The 16,302-nt window shown below is 51.4% G+C and overlaps 1 protein-coding gene across 1 annotated transcript in view; it reads right to left on the reverse strand.

Moving 5' to 3' along the window:
• Nucleotides 1-3,278: 3,278 nt before the first annotated feature.
• Nucleotides 3,279-16,302, reverse strand: part of LOC104855102 (guanylate cyclase 2D-like) — a 32,259-nt gene continuing 19,235 nt past the window's right edge. The window contains exons 13-19 of the mRNA XM_010613910.1: nucleotides 15,087-15,250; nucleotides 14,483-14,675; nucleotides 11,070-11,244; nucleotides 10,149-10,247; nucleotides 9,197-9,291; nucleotides 7,609-7,694; nucleotides 3,279-3,483 (exon numbers count right to left, since the gene is read on the reverse strand). Of these exons, the coding sequence (XP_010612212.1) occupies nucleotides 3,375-3,483; nucleotides 7,609-7,694; nucleotides 9,197-9,291; nucleotides 10,149-10,247; nucleotides 11,070-11,244; nucleotides 14,483-14,675; nucleotides 15,087-15,250 (921 nt within the window). The 3' untranslated portion in view covers nucleotides 3,279-3,374. The remainder of the gene's footprint in view (nucleotides 3,484-7,608; nucleotides 7,695-9,196; nucleotides 9,292-10,148; nucleotides 10,248-11,069; nucleotides 11,245-14,482; nucleotides 14,676-15,086; nucleotides 15,251-16,302) is intronic.

Here is a 16,302-nt window from a genome sequence, read left to right on the forward strand (position 1 = left end):
GGAGGGGAGAGGAGGGGAGGGGAGAGGAGAGAGAGAGAGAGAGAGAGAGAGAATGAATGGGAAGGGTTTGACCAGAAGTGGGCTGGAGGTAAGGCAGCCATTGTGTCATGACAGTGTGGTGAAGGCAGCAAGGGAAACCCTGGGCTGATATTCCAGTAGGCATTTATAAGCAGCATTCCAAACAAGCATCAGACCAGGGATAGAGGAGCAGCAGAGGAGAAAGTGGGCAGGTGACCTCAAGAGTGAGCATCACAGAAGCCTTTGGGCTGATTTGTTCATTCATTTGTTCATTCATTAATTCGTCTTCCAGTACCTGCCTGTCCTGGGCGCCGGACCAAAGGAGTAAACAAAGCAAGGCTCCTACCATCAAGGCTAGTCAGACATGTCAATTGCTGGTTCATTCAGAACAGGGTGGGAAAGCATTTTGAGAGAAAGTGGCTTTTAGGTAGGCTTTGGAAGATGTGTAAATAGATGTTCACAGGGTATTGGAAAGGGGCTAAGGTAATTTAGGCAGAGAAAGCAGCAGGAGAAAAGTGGTGGTACTCTAAGGGATGTGCGGAAGACTAAGGACTGTGATATGGCCAAAGCATGGGTGCCTTGGAGTGGTGTGATGGGGCCAGCAGGTGTAAGGCTTTGAATGCCATGTTCACGGGTTTGGCTTTTCTGGGGACCCATCCTCAACTGTATCCACCTAAAGAACTAGGAACCAAGTGATTCCAGATCACCTGGCCCTACCAGTACCTTCCAGAAGTCTATGCCCCCTTCTGCCACGGTGAGGCTCCATCCCCTAGAGATGGTAGGAATGTTCAGCCTCAAAGGAAAGAAGAAAGGCCCCAGGCTGATGGAGACCTCATGGACATCCTGAAAGTCATGACTTGGGGCCCCTCTCCAACCTGAGCATATGCTCAGACTCTATGTGAATGGTGGGCTGGCTCCTCTCTGGAGCTGCTGCTCAGTGCTGGGGCCTCCTTTAGTCTCACCATGGAAGTGCTATCCTCACCTTCATTCTGCAGAGAAGAGAGCTGTGTGCCCATGAGCGCATCTCTGCCTTTCAGGAACCATTGCTATTTCTTTCAGCTTTCATAGGTACGGCTGAGTCAGTATCTTAGGTCAGGAGGCAGACAGATGGGCAGGAACAAGGCACCTCACGCCTTCTAGCCTCCATCTTCATCTGGAAAGTGGTCAATAACTCCTGTCTCCCAGGGTGGTGTGGTTGACACACTGAGCATGGAAGCCCCTGGCATATGGATGGGTAGTAGGTAAATGGGACAGAACAAAGCCAGAAGCCTCCCGGCTGAGGCATGATACAGGCTCCAGTGGGTGCTGGCCTGCTTCCCTCAGCCCCACTGGTATGGAAAGCTAGGGAGGCGACCTCAGGATGGGAGGTCTAGTTACATGCAGCCTGTCACTTTGGAACCCTCAAATTCTGCCCTGGGGTCTGAGCATTAGCCTCTGAGAGTGGAGTGGTCTTGGCCCGATCACATGTGTGTGGGCTGCTCCCTGGCCCACACATCTGGAGGGCCTAAGAGCTAGGCCCACAACCGGACCCAGCACATCCCAACAGACCTCACACAGACATACATGATGTGCACTGCTCTCAAACTAAGGTGCCCGAAGAAACTCAGACACATGACATGCACAGAGCTCGGTGCATGCAGATGCAATGAGGTCCACAACTGCATACATGAAGACATATGGATGCACAGATGGACAGCACCGATACTGAAGATACATAAATGCATGCAGATACAGTGACAAGCCACAGGTACATAGGTACAGGCACGGGCGCATCGCCGCCTGTCTGCTAAGGGGCCTGTGAACTCTGATGTAAATGTAAATGATGTACACACAACCACACAGGTCAGTTCCCATAGGCCTGAGTGCCTAAATCGTGCCTGTCCCATGCCTCTCAGTTAGTGTAGCCTTGGCTCCTGCCCCTTCTGTTCTAACAGCAGCTGTAAGGTGGACAGGGCAGTGAAGATCTGAAGGCCTAGAGACATCAAATGCCAGCCACATCACACACTCATGGAGGGAAAGCTGAAGGCTGGTTTGAATTTGGGGCTCCTGTGTCCGTCCATAGCTGGAGAATCTATCCCATGGATTCAAACAGGGTATGCACAGCTATGCACCCAGAGGGCCCTCACCAGTCACCCAAAACAAATGCTCATGTCACAGATGAGGAAACGGAGGCCCCGAGAGAACTTTCCCAGGCCTGAAGTGACCCACATTGAGAGGCCGTGGAGAAACCATGGCTTCCATCCCCACACCAGCCTGTGGCTGTACCAGGCGCATGGATAAAAGCACAGAAGCTGAGGGCACAGGACACAGACATACATGCGGGTCCTCCCCACACAGTGTCCTGTGGGCTCACAGGGCTAGATGTGACGCTTCCACAGACCTCATTTAATTTTCACATGACATGGCGGCGGGGGCGGGCAGTGAGAGCAACTGGACCCATATTGTATTTGAGGAAAACAAAGCATAAAAAGATTAGACTCAAAGTTGTGCAGGTAGGGACAAATGGTGGCATCTCCTGAGCCAAGTCTGCACACGACACGTCCCTTACATGTCTTCTATACCTTGTACACGCTGATTCATGTACACCAGGCATCCTAGATGCAGGGTACAGCAATCCCCAGAGAGAACATTTTCCCAGTAACCCTCCATTCAAAGTGATAGCGTTGTTTGTTTTCCCCCTCCCAAGGCTCTTTTGAACTCTGAAATTACCCATGTGGGATTTGGTGACCATTCTTTGGTGTGAAAGTCACTTTAATGAATTGGTTATGGGTTTTGGTGGTTTTATTTTTCTGTAAGATATGTGTCTCATTTTTCCAAGAACGAAGGGATTCTCAGCCTCCCTCACTGGCCCTGGATTCTGGGCCAAGGCCAGGACTCCTTATACAGTGCTTCTAAGATAGTGAAGGCTTGGGCCAGCTAGGGGAGAGGCAGGTAAGGAGACAGCACACTGTGCATTTCCTGTGGGCCAAGCACTATGCTAGGAATTTAAAAAATCCTTCCTGTGGGCCTTGGCCCTCTGCTGTGCAATGGGACAGTGATCCTACAGCAGGAGTAATGAGCTCCCATGATAACAAGCTCTCTGCATCAAAATGATTTCTCTGGAATAAAGTGCTGTGTGGGAGAAAGCAAATATTTCTATTTTTATTGCTTTGTGTAAGAGGCAAGTTTACCCCTGTGACTTGTACAGGACGTACCAGGTAGTATCACTCCTGGGCTCTTATTAATGAGCAGCCAGTGGCCCTCAGGGAGCTCAGCAAGAGTCTTTTGTAAGAAGTGGGACAGGGTGTGTGTGGGGGGGTATGGAGTGATACAGGAGCCTCAGGCTGGTACAAGCACTGCCCCACTCTGTCTGCTCCTTAGGGCCGGGCCACGGCTTCTCCTGAGCTCCAGGGCCCACTAGAGCTCTGGCGAGCTTTGGTGAAGGCTGCCTTGATTTCTTTGTTTATGAGGTCCTGCCAGGGGTCTCTGAGGAAAAAGGAGAAACAAGAGCTATAAACCATTCCCCAGAACAACAGCCTTGGGCATTCAAAGCCTGATGTAGAGCTGGTGAGTAGCTCCTTTCTCTTCCCGTGTGTCCTGCTCCCACAGAATCCCTGCCCTGGGCACATCTCCTTTCCCCACCTGTGAACTTTAGGGAAGTAGGTGACACATGTTTTCTTCAATGCCACACAGAGGCTGCATGTGTGGCTTCCAGGCCAGTGACCTCCCAGGACATGAGGAGCTGGCCCCAACTCTGTCTCTTACTCTGGACATGATCTTGGGAGGCTGGGAGGCTCTGGGTCAAGAGTTCTGTGACTGTCTGGGTGTTATGCAAATTATTGTAGGGTCCCTGGATTCCCAACCCAAATAACTTTCACGTTCTCATTTGCTGCTTATGGGTGCCTGGAGCACGTAGATCCAAGTCATTGCCTTACACAGACAACAAAGCAAGCCTCTGAGTGACAGCCAGCATCTCACATCAATCAGGCAGGGGACACTTCTTTTTCTGTACTGCAATTAATCACCACTCTCCTACCTCCCGGAACTCACATATGCCGGGCAAGCTCTCTACCATTGAGTTACATCCCCAGTCTTAGGGGGACACGTTTGAGCCTGGTCCATAGGGAAAGGGCCGAGAAGAAGCCACTTTTTAGTGTCTTTCTGACAGGTGACAGAGGCACTTCTCTGCACTCTGCTGCTTGGCTCTGGGGTTACACCAAGGCATGGTTGGGGAAAGACTTGTCCTCTTCCCCTGACCTCCAACAGCTTCTCCAAATATTCCCAAAGAGAAAGCTAAAAAACTTCTGCAGATATGGGAAATACATATGAAGAAGATAAACGCACGTTTATAAAATTTGGCTTTGAGGAAGACTCAGTTGCAACATTCGATTCAGGTAAAAGTCTTGTCAATACAGCCCAAGACAAGTTCCCATCTGGCTGACACCTAAGGCCCTCTTGCAGAGATACTATCTGCCTGTGTCATATCCAGACAAGCAGAGGGGTATGTGGCATTGTTTCCGTGCGTGTACACACCTGGTGCCCATCAGACATAGTGTGTTTTTATACATCTGTGCATGTATGCATGCTGTGGACCCCTGTGATGGGGGATCTGAGTACAGTCTCCCTGCCTGGAGGTCAGGGAGTCCCTCAAGTCAGGTTGTTTGCAACTAATACCCACTCTCCCTCCTCCCTGAGCCAAGGAGAAACCATTTTTGGCACTATGTAAAGTTTCTGTTTGAGTCGAAAAGCCTCAGCTGAGGGAGCTCAGGATGACAAGTGGCTGCCAGACCTGCAGGTTCCCAGTCCCAGGATGATGTGGCCAGGGAAGACTTGACTTTTCCAGCTGAAAGAACAGAACTGGGCTGGGAGCACGGCGGGATGGTGTTGTCAGAGCTCATATTCCCTGGGCACTGGGCACCAGTGGGTTGGGGCGCAGGTCTCCTGGATGTCCTGGCTCTCAGGGCACTTACAGAGTAGAGTTCCACAAATGCAGCAAGAAATATCAGGTAGTGCTATACAAGTGCTATAGAGACCCCCACCTGGGGGGGACTGGAGGGTGACGGCAGGGCTCTGTTCAGAGTGTATGACCAAAGCCACCTCTGATAGAGATAGTATCTGAGTGGAAACCTGCATGATACGAAGGGGCAGGGTGTCCCAGGTGTAGGATATCCTAGGTATAGTGAACAGTGAGTCTAGAGGTGAGCAGAAGCAAGGGGCACTTTAGGGAGCAACCAGCAGGCCTATGAGTGAATGGTGAGCAGTGGGAGGTGGCAGAGGAACAGGGCCACCAGTCAGGCACTGGTTGGACTCAGCAGAGACAGAGTGCTTGGGAGTCTGGCTTTAGTCCTCTAAGCAGGAGGATAGCCCAGGAGTGTGAACAGCAGGAAATTTTCATATCCATCATGTTTGTGTTTTTAAAAGATCTCTTTGGCCCCTAGGTGGATTAGGGGAAAGCGACTTGGAGCCCGGCAGGTGAGGTGCGACAAGATGGCCCGGGCAGAAGCATGGAGGTGGGAATGATGGAAGCAGGGCCGCAGAGTGTGTGGACGAAAGCCTGAGAGGTCCCGATTTGCTGGCAGAGATGGGCTGGGTATCGAGAGATGGAGTGGCCCAGGACAGAGTGCAGCTCTCTGACAGAAGATGGCGAGGCCGTTGGTGCAAAGGACTCTGGAGGAGGAGCAGTTTCAAGGGAAGGTGGGATTTGCAGTCTAGGGGGCTGTGGGAGCTCCATGTGGAAAGACAGGGGCAGCAGGAAGGGCAGCTGGAGCTCAGAGGGACATTTGGGCCTAGTCATACAGTGGGGGTGTTGTCTGTATGGCAAGGAAAAACCCAGAGTGGAGAGGGCCTAGGGGTCGGTGGAACCTCAGCATTTAGGGTTGGGAGGCAAGGGGAGGAGCTGGAGGCATCCCCGAGGAAGGAGTGTGGAGGCAGGCCAGAGAGTACTTCCAGGGAGAGCGAAGGCAGTGGGGGAGATGCCACAGGGCCATCAGTGGGAACTAAAACTTCCCATGGACCTAGTGACACAGAAGGAGGTCACAGGTGACCTTCCAAAGAGCCTTCTGGACTGGCAGGGGTGGAAGTCAGCTGGTGGGGGCCAGAAGGAAGTAAGGTTAGCATGAGCAGGTAGGCACCTTCTGAGAAGCTGGGCTCTGCACAAGGGCAGAAGCTGTGGATGGGCCTGGTGTCTCAGACATAAAGCAAAGAGCGGAAGGGCCCTGGCCTCTCTCCTGGGGCTGAGGGGGCTGAGTCTGCCTTGGCACATGGGAAGAGAGCTGGACTATAACGGAATGGCCACAAGGGCCCTCAGGGGCCAGGCCTGCGGGGGGGAGCACCTACCTGAGGTGACACTATCAGAGAGCTCAGGTTGGGCTTATTTTGGCTGCAGACCTGGCTCCTGTCCTCACTGTGGGCTACTGTCCCAGCAGCCATGCACACAGCAGCCTACAAAGGGGTGTGTGTGGGGGCACTGGCTGGCTGGAAGAAGCCTCGTCATAAACCTCGGCTGCTTCTATGCCTAGGAGGCTGGTGTAGAAAGGGACCTCTGTGTACTCTTTACCCCCACCAATGGCTGTGGCCTCATTCCTAAGCTTGCTGGGAGGCCCTGGGCCTGTTCTGTGTAACAAGAATAGGTGGCATGGCACTCTGAGATGAATGAGGTACCAGCTGACCCCCCAGGCTCCCTGGGGCCTTGAGGCTTTGGGTACCCAGACAGAAACCTCAGACAGGAGATGAATGCTATGGGAGTCTTTCTCCCAGGATGCCCCTAAGCAATCTGTCCACTCAGAGGCTCAGCCCAGCCTGCTCAGCCTACCTGGTCTCTTCCAAGGAAGTCCACGTATATCCCGCATATCTTTGAGAGATAAGAAGGATGGCTTTGGGATGGAGTCATCCTGGGACAGCTGAGAGGGGCCAGTCAGAAGTTTTGATGAAGGAGAAATCCAAGGCAGGGAGAAAACAAGTCTGTACTATGGCCCAAGCTCTGGTGTGGTTGTTTTGGGGCCCAGGAGGACACTGCATCTCTCTGCTCACCCTCCTTCTAGTGGGATGACTGTTGGTTCCAGTAACCCTGGACCTTCTTGGCCATTGGCAATACTATACCCTTTGCTCTGTGGCCCTATGGTCCTAGAGGACCAGTGACAGAGGGAAGTGCCAAGCTTTTAGGGGATCTGCTTGGGGGGGGACTAAAGGGTGAGGGCTCTTTTGATCTAAAAACCCCATATATGCAGAAACAGTCTGAAAAGTAACAAACACACGTAATGTTTACTACAGCTCACCTGTGGCCAGCCCAGAATGGAAGAACTCTACGTGCTTAACAATGAGAGAGGCTGAGTGTGTGGTTGTGGCCCCCTGACCAGCTGCTCTCCCTGGTCGGAAGCTCTCTGAGCAGGTCAGGTGTTATGGGAGCACAGGACAGCGTGAGTGACCCTGGTGGCCTGACCCAACCTGGCTGTCTCCCAGGAAAAGGTGGTGGGTATTTGAAGATTATTTGAAGCTTTCCATATTTTCCAAGTTTTCCCCTAGTAGGCAGGAAATAGTTTTATATTCAGAAAAATAACAAGTACCCAACTTGAAGCAGAAGAGTCCAGCCTTTGGGAGGTGCCTCTTACTTACCCGGGTTTGATGTGCAGGGGTGCAGGCAGGGGCCTGGAGAAGCCTGCTTTCCCTACCAGCCAGTAGGTCTCCTCCATGCCCTTTCCCTGGAAGAGGGAGGAAGGGCGTCAGAGCTCCCTGCCCGGCCCAAGCCTTTGGGGGATGAGGAATGAGGAATGAGCTGGGCCCCGACAGCTGGGCAGAGAGTGGCCTGGAACCTGGGGGAGGTTGTCTGGGCCCAAATCAAGCCTCTGCCTCTCATCAGCTGTGTGATATTGGCCAACTTATTCCACATCTCTGCCCCTCCCCTTCCTCTTTACCTCACAAAGTGATCATGAAGATTAAACAAGTTAATATTCATCAGTTAATGAAATAAAGCAAGAAGGAATCATAAACCCTGGCCCACAGGCCCAGGATGCCAAGACCAGAGGATTGTAGGACCTGATGATGTCCCTTCAATGAGGAAGAAATTGGCAGATTCCTGAGGATGGAGAGCAGCTGCCTGGAGATGAAGGGAGTGAGTATGAGGGACAGTGAGGTCAGGGCTGGCCTCTAGCACTCTAGACCCTGAGCTGGCCAGGCTTTGTGGGATGGGTGTTGCTCCAGGGAGCCCCAGCCAGCGTCAGGGCCCTGAGGTCAGTGCAGCCCTCCCAGCCCTCTACATGCCAGTCTGGACCTCTGCTTCTTGGAACACCCAGCAATCCCTACCCCCACCCCTCTGCCCAGCAAGACACAATGTCACTCCCCAAGCCCCAGGCATCCAGAGCACAGGGTGCCACACATGCTGGTCCTTGCCGGCTGTGTGCCCATCCACAGGCTGCTGCCCCTCTCTAAGTTGCACCCTCCTTCTCTGACACCACACAGTGAAATGGAGCTCCACAGAACACTCAGTTTCCAAGCCAGTCACTGCCTTGGGCCTTTAAGCCAGCCCATGCCTATCTCCTCACTAGGCTTGGCTTTGAGCAATTTGGGGAAATAAAAGGAGGTGGGTAGGAAGAAAATTCATTCTCAGCCTTCAAGCTGCTCATGGAGAAAGTATACCCAATATTATGCTAAACAGTGAAGTGTAGGGCCCATGGATGCACAGAGAAGCTTGTCAGTCACTTCTAGGGGAAAGAAAGAGGGTGCTTCCTGGGCCAGGGCAGGCTTTAGTGATTGGTGGCATCTGCACTGGGGTTCTGAGGAATGAATAGAAGCCTAACAGTGCTCTGGAGAAGGCACAGGATTTAGAGCTATCAGATCTATATTATGAGCTGTGTGTCTGACACAAGACTTTTCTTATCTAATTAAACTTTTTCAACTGTAAAATGGAGACAAGGCTACTACTTCAGTATTGCTCGAGTAGTGAATTTGTTGGTGTCTGTTTTGCCCCCATGTGTCACCCAGGTAGACCATCAATACAAGGTGACATCTCTGGTCTAGCTCTTCCTTTCACAAGGATCTCAAGGGCTCCCTCCCAGGAAGTAATATTCCTTAGGATGTGGGGAGCAGAGAACACATGTAAAGATGATCATTTACAGCCCTCACTCTAGACAGTCACGTTAGTGAGATGGGAATCTCTCCTGCAGCCTGTGGAAATCAGACCTGGGGGACCAGGACATTCTCTCACCTTCAGCTCTGTCTGACCTCTGACATCAATTTTGTAGCCTTCATCAAGGCTGAGCAGGGCTTGGACTGTGCTTCGGCTGATGTGGATTCTGTAGGCTGAGAAGAGTAGTGACTGAGTCACCCTGTGGTAGCAGTGAACCTAGCATTTGGTAAAATCATTAAGAGCTCAAGCAGCAAGAGCTCCATCCAATCCTACTCACAATTATGACTTACACAAAACCCTCTGGGCTTCTTATCTCTTTAGATAGTTGGTCACTAAGAGAACCCAAGGAAAAGCAAATTACATAGATTGTTAAGTGGGACTCAGGATGAAGTCAGAACCCCTGGGAACATAATATTTATTTGTAGGGAAGTCTGTAAAGGCTGAGCCAGAGAAGACAGTTTTTGTTTTCTTTTTGAGCAGAACTCCCCTGTTGTGGACTGCACAGCCTATACAACTGGAAGCAGAGGCCTTGGGACTTCAACATTTTCAGTTTCTCTAACAAGCCAGCCAATAGCTCCTGCTGCCAACAAAGGCCCAAAATGTTGGGGCTGCCTACATGGTAGTGTTGGGGCTTCCCTAGCATAATGGAAGGTGCTATGCAGTCAAGAAAAAAATTCCAAACTGAAATGGTCTCCTGGTAAAATGTGGAGACGGAGGCCTGCAGGAGGAGCATTCTTCTCACAGATATTACGCAAGCTGGTTGCAGACCCAGGGCTGGGCCCTAGTTTCCTCGTGTTTTGAGTCATTGTTTTCTCTGCTAATTCCCTCATGAAATCATCATAAATACCCTGTGGAAAATGAGACGAACCAGGGACACGCTTCATCTCCTTCCAGTTGCTTTACTAACAACTAGGGTATGCTGTCACCAGGTGGTGACGTGGTGACTCAGCCCTGTTGCGAATAACCAGGCTGTGCAGCTTATTGAGAAAGAGAGTCCCTCCCCTGGCCAGGACAGAGCATAGATACTCACGCAGGCCTGTGGACTCCATCCGGGATGCAGTGTTGACAGTGTCCCCAAAGAGGCAGTACCGAGGCATGGTGACACCCACGACCCCTGCCACACAGGGCCCTGAAACCCACATGTACCTGGTGAGCTCCAGCGGGCTCAGACCAGACAGTCCCCACTTCCAGAGGCAGGCCCCTCCAGGGTCCCCACATACTGTCATTCCCCTGGGTTCCAGCTGGTGGGAAGGACAGTGCTATCTGGCGTCTCCACAACACCCACCAAGACAGAAGATGTGACCTGCTAGGCCCTGGGCTGGGAACCCAGATAAATCAGAGCCAGTCCCTGCACTTGGGGAGCTGTTTGAATTGTGATCATTGCTGGCATGAGGGGAGCACTATGCTCTCCCAGGAAAGGACCACCAAGCTGGTCCAGAGGACTTTCTGGAAGAGGCTAAATGTGGGTGCACCTTGGAGGATGACAGGAAGGGTGGGCAGAGAGCATCAGGTACAAAGGCACAAAAGGAGAGCCCACAGTCTGTGGAAAACTGCAAGGAGTTGAGGGTGGATGGAAGGCCGCGGGGGGTGGGATGGGAGACTAAAAAGAGAGAACTGGGGCGTGATAGAGACTCTGGGTCTCTTCCAGATCCTTCTCAGCCAACATCTATTTGTTTGCATGGCCACAAGATTTCTGTTCTGCCTCTTCTATCAGACTATTGGCACCTCTACATAGAATCAGATGCCTTTGATCAGATAGATGGAGACTAAAACACTTGAACAACAGAAAAAATTTGTGAACTTGAGATAACAGTAGAAAATATGGCAACCAAGTTTTTCTGGCAGAGTTTCAGGATCTCAGAAATCCAGAAGCAGCCATTGGGCCACCCCAGCTGATGCCCCAGGGAGGGTTGGGAGGCTGACCATCATCACCCGAAGTCAACCCCTGTACCTGAGTGCAGCCCAGCCCTGATATGAATGGGTACATTGGGCGCATGCTGCATCCGGAAGCCACCTACAGAGCTGAGGATGTCCAGGGCCATGTTGGCAATCTCGGCTGCGTGCCGGCTCCCATTGCGCTGGGGCAGTCCCGAAGCCACCATGTAGGCATCCCCAATGGTCTCCACCTGGAAACCACAGCCCCCACACTCCAATGTGAGAACACATCCTTCCTGGTCTGTTCTACATCTGACCACACAAAGCCACCTTTCAAGAGCTCCCAAGCCCACCCTGTGGATCTTTGGCCCCCAGTGCCATCTCTGCTAAGTCCGGGAACTTCGGCAACTTCTGCCTATAGCACGTGACCATGACTTTTTCTCTGGTGCAGGCCATGAGCTCCTTGGCAGCAGATCTAGGGGTCTCCTATACACAGCCATGAGGGCTGATCAGGATTCATCTTTATACAGAGGGCTCATGTATGGGCACCTCCTATGTCCTAAGCCTGCTGTCCTCCAAGGCATACTGTGGAGGGCCTGAGAGAGGAAGACAGGAGAGAACCCATGTGTCAAGATATCTTCTCCTTTTCATCATGGTTTTGGAGAAGGCACAGCCTCAGAACCACCTGATTGGATAGGATGTTAATGATCACCCACCTTGTCTCCCATAGCTGCACATCTTCCCCAGCTGCTTTATGGGACAGGCATTTCCTTGGGGAGCCCCAGGCCAGTATAAGAGACCCGGAGCTTGTGTGCCAATCTTGCCAGCCCTTTCTGTATCTCTCTCTGCCATCTTGGACCTCTGCTTCTCAGGACACTCAGTGCCCCCTTGCCCAAGGAAGACACCTGGCCCTGACTTCTCCAGCTTCCTCCCTAAGCCCCAGGCACAGGGTGCCCCACATTCTGGTCCTCACAAAGGGGCTGTGCTCAGAGAGGCTGTCAGCTGCCAGGTGAGGGACATGGTTCGTGGTGCTCAGATGTGTCCCCTCTCACACACAGGTGGACACAGCTGGGAGTGGAGAAGTGAGAGCAAACACACTAACAAGTACAGATGTGAATTCTAATTCCTCCACTGAATTGCAGTGTGAACTGCTCTGAACCTGGGTCCTCCTCTATGGAGTAGGGAAAATAATCCATTCTACTGAAGGGCATGGAAAAGGTTCGATGAGGTGCCCTGTGAAAATCCTTTGGCTAAGTCTGCCCTTGTGGGGCCTCTCCCCTTCTCTGCTGGGGCTGGCGGTGGGGGCAGGTGTTAAGCTCCAGGTGCTGCAACATTCAACCTTATGTTGCTAAGTGGATGAAGGAAAGTGTTTTCGTGTTTCTTAATGTCAATTCTAACCCACAGGCATTTTCATCTCTGTTTTACAAATGGGGCACTTTGGGCTCGGAGTGTTGGCAGGCCCAGGATTGCCTGGCCACGTGGCTGGTGCAGATGTACACCCCTGTCTCCCTGAAGTTCCCAGGGACTCTGTTTTGCACTGAGTGTGCTCATAAAAGTGTGCACTCAGCACAGCCAGTGCTGAGAGGGAGCCCCAGACCCCTGCAGAACCAGGAAATGACACCCAGCTGCCTCCCAAGCCAGCTGGATTAAACAGCGTAACCAGATCCTGCTGGGGGTGGAGGGGAAAGTTAGGCGGCTGGCTGGAGTGATGAGAGATACATCGCACATCACAGGGAACAGGCCTCCTGTTTCCCACATCTGGAAGGGGTGTAGGCCGTGTTTTACTTCATTTCCCTCTTTCAGAAAGACACAGGCCTCTTGGCCAGAGTTCAGAGCAGAGCAGCACTGTGATTCAGAGCTGGGAGGGACATGTGTGAGGAAGGATCAGCGGAGGGGGAAGAGACAAGGCTGGGTGACTCAGGGTGGATCAAAGTTGTGGGGCTTGGCAGGATGGGACTCAATCTTTTCCTGGGCTCATGGGGCCAGACAACCATGGAGGCAGGAGAAAGATACCAGCATGTGAGAAATGCTTGGAAATGTGGGCCAGGGAAGGCGTGGGGTCCCTCATGGCAATGGAAGTGAGGTGGTATCCTTGGATGTCAGTGTCTTGGGTCACTGAGGGCCAATGTTGGGTTCTGTCTGCAGCAGACAGGACACCTTGGGCTCCTGTTCGTTGGCCCCTGTCTCCCTGGAGGGCTGTCGTATGTCCCAAGATGTGGTGTCCCCATCTTCTCCACCATGTATGAAGCAAACCCCAGGCCTAGCATCTGGATTAGAGAAAGGGATAGGGTTGAGGTGGGGAGGTCCACATGGCATGGTAAAGCCAGAGAGCAGAAAGTGGGAGGCAACTACTCTCATAATCTGTTTACGAGGATGTCCCATGGGGGACAGGATCCTCCTATCATCTGTGAACCTGCCAAGACTGAGGATCTTACTCCTATCCACAGGCAAGGGAACTTACCCCTTCCCCAGGGAGGAAGCTGTTTGTGCAAAGCCACACAGGAGCTGGCAGCCAGGCTGAGATGTGAACCCGGGATTTAGAGGTGCACAGGGACTGGACCATGGAGGGCCTTGATGGCTGTGCCAGGACCTCGGCTTCCCTCTCCAATGTCTCTCACCCCCAACCCACTGCTGGCCTACCTCATGCTCAGCTGTTGAGGACCACTCAGTATTCCGCACTCACCAGGACAGCACTTTTTCCTGGGAGCTTTCTTTGTTCTTACTCCACATACATTCCCCTAGCTAGCACGGTCTCCTCTTTGCCTCCTTGGGTTCCCCCAGTCATCACCTTTACTGGGGGTTGTCATCATCTCTTACCTGCAGGACTGTGAGTCCCTTGAGGGCAGGCACCAGAGTCATTTCTTCTATCTGCCCATGCCCAGCAAGGGTCAGGAACCAAAGGTCCTGCCAGTAAATGTTAAAGGGATGGATGGCTGGGCAGTGAACAAGTAAACACATGCCAGATAAATGGAAAATTGTCCACACTTTCCATGCTGTCTAGATCCACACCCATGGCAATATGACTCTAAAGCTTCTCCCATCAAGAGGTGGAGTTCATTTCTCCACATTTGGGCAGGACTTTTCCTTTGACCACTAGAATATATTAAAAGTAGTAATGTTCTGATGCCAGCGTAGAGCTCAAGAGGCCTGTGTTCCTCTGTTCTCTCTCTCCAAACCCAGCCATGCTGGGGTCTCCCAACCAAGGTTTCTAGCCAAGAGATGTGGAGGACTGCCTAAGATCAGCAGAGCTGCCCACCTTGCTCACAGCTGACCACAGATGTATGAATGAGTCCAGAAGAACCTTTCACCTGACTCTTAGGCTTGTGACCAATAGTAAATACATATTTTAAACTGATGGACTTTGGGTCTATCTGTTACACAGCAATAGATGACTGATATAAACACATAAATGGGTGAATGGAAGTAAATGTTCAACACAGACATAACAGTAAAGAGAGGAATAGAATGCTAGCTTCCTCTTATTCTCACCTTATATACATCATAGCTGCCCAGAACAGTATCATACAGTGTATAGAGGTCATGGAGCAAGCCCACCACCTCAATGGGTTCACTCAGGGCTGAGATGGTAGTGAAACCCACAATGTCACTGAAGTATATGGTAACCTGGTCAAAGTACTCTGGCTCCACAGTTGCCCCCATCTTCAGAGCTTCAGCCACAGACCTGAAGGGATGGAAGGGGCCAGAGTCATAAGGCTGGGGGACCCTTTTTTCAGTTCAGAGGTCAGAGAGGGATATTTTGGAGCAAGTCGTGGGTTGAGTGTTGGGGAATCTGTGACAGTCCTGCTGTGTGCTGGCTGTCCCGCAGCAAGTACCTCTCCTTCCCTGGGCCCGACTTTCTCTGAAGTGCAATGGGTACCCCGTGTCCCTCTCCTTCTCCCAAAGGTACAAGAGAGCAGAAGTTCAACCCTGGCACGCCCAACACAGTGCCTGGCACTTGCTGTTTAATAAATAAACAGGAATGAATGACTGAATGAATTCATGGGTCCCAAATTTTCTGAGTACCTACTATGTTCCAGGATGCCTTAATTGGAGCTGAGGCTAGAGGCACCCTTGAGTCCCAGGAGTCACTTACAGGGGGAGCATCTGTGAGAGCAGCCTTTCTGTCTTTCGCCTCTCCAGCTCCAGTTCCTCCGTTCTCTCCTGGACCAGGTCCTCCAGGCTCTGGGAATACTTCTCCAGCATCTGCAGCATGGAATCGGCAACATTGCTCGTCTTGCCTTGGCTGATGCTTTTGAACTGAAGATGGAATAGAAATTTCAATTCATCCCTAAAAGTCAGTGTCCTGGCCCTCAGCCTGGGAGTCTGGTGACGTGAATGAGCCCAGTGTAGCCCCAGACTGGAGGAATTGGGTTGTTGGGGGAGTCAGATTTGGAAGTATATGGGTGGGTGCTGGGGTGGCTATGACAAGGCAAAGACACACGTGGCTGTGAGCAGAAAGGCGGGGAAAAGATTTTGCAGCTGGTCTTGGACACAGCAGGGCATTATCACTAGCAAGTGTATCACCCTGCTGCCCACTTCCTCACACAGCACTGTGAGGTGAGGACTCTTGGTGGGGGGGAGAAGGAGACAGGTGGGGAGAGTAGGTCGATATATGGATGGGTAGATAAATGTATAGATAAAGTATATGTAGAATATGTATGTATTTATTTATTTATTTATTTATTTATTTATTTATTTATATTCTCTATTTCTAATCCTCTATTCCTTTCCTTATTCCAAAACTAAAATTTTAAGGGCCCAGAAGAAAATAAGGCAGTACTATAAAATAGAACACTAAACATGTGAGGACATTAGAACCAAAGATTTTTTTTTGTAGTTGCTAAGAAAAGGTTATTCCTGTAGTGAGGTCTATATGCAAAGTGCATGTTAAAATTTGATCACTATTTTGATATGAGTTTCCTAGCAACAAAACCAAGAGGGAAATATGGGTTACACAATCCGCAAAGGCCACAAGGCAATGAAGCATTAAAGTATTTGCTCAAAAGAGACACAAATTCTGCTCCTACCAAGCAAAGAGAAGCACCTCCTAGGTCTTCTTGTGAGGACACCTGCAGCCAACTGCACCTTCAGCAACAGCCTGTCAGGAAGCGTGGCAGCAGTTTCCTAGGGAAACTTTCTAGAACCTTCCCCAAGGCGGTCTGCACCTCCTAAAGTGCAGTCAGTAAGAGAAGCAGATTGGCAAGGGTCAAAGTGAAGGTGTGTGTTCTAGTCTAATCCAGAAGCTTGAAGAGTATACCAGAGTGTATATCAGTGTGTGCATATGTTTGTAGCAGTGTGTGTGTGCATGC

The sequence above is a fragment of the Fukomys damarensis genome, unplaced genomic scaffold, assembly GCF_012274545.1.
Source record: "Fukomys damarensis isolate Sample0158 unplaced genomic scaffold, DMR_v1.0_HiC HiC_scaffold_16, whole genome shotgun sequence".
Classification (NCBI taxonomy): domain Eukaryota; kingdom Metazoa; phylum Chordata; class Mammalia; order Rodentia; family Bathyergidae; genus Fukomys; species Fukomys damarensis.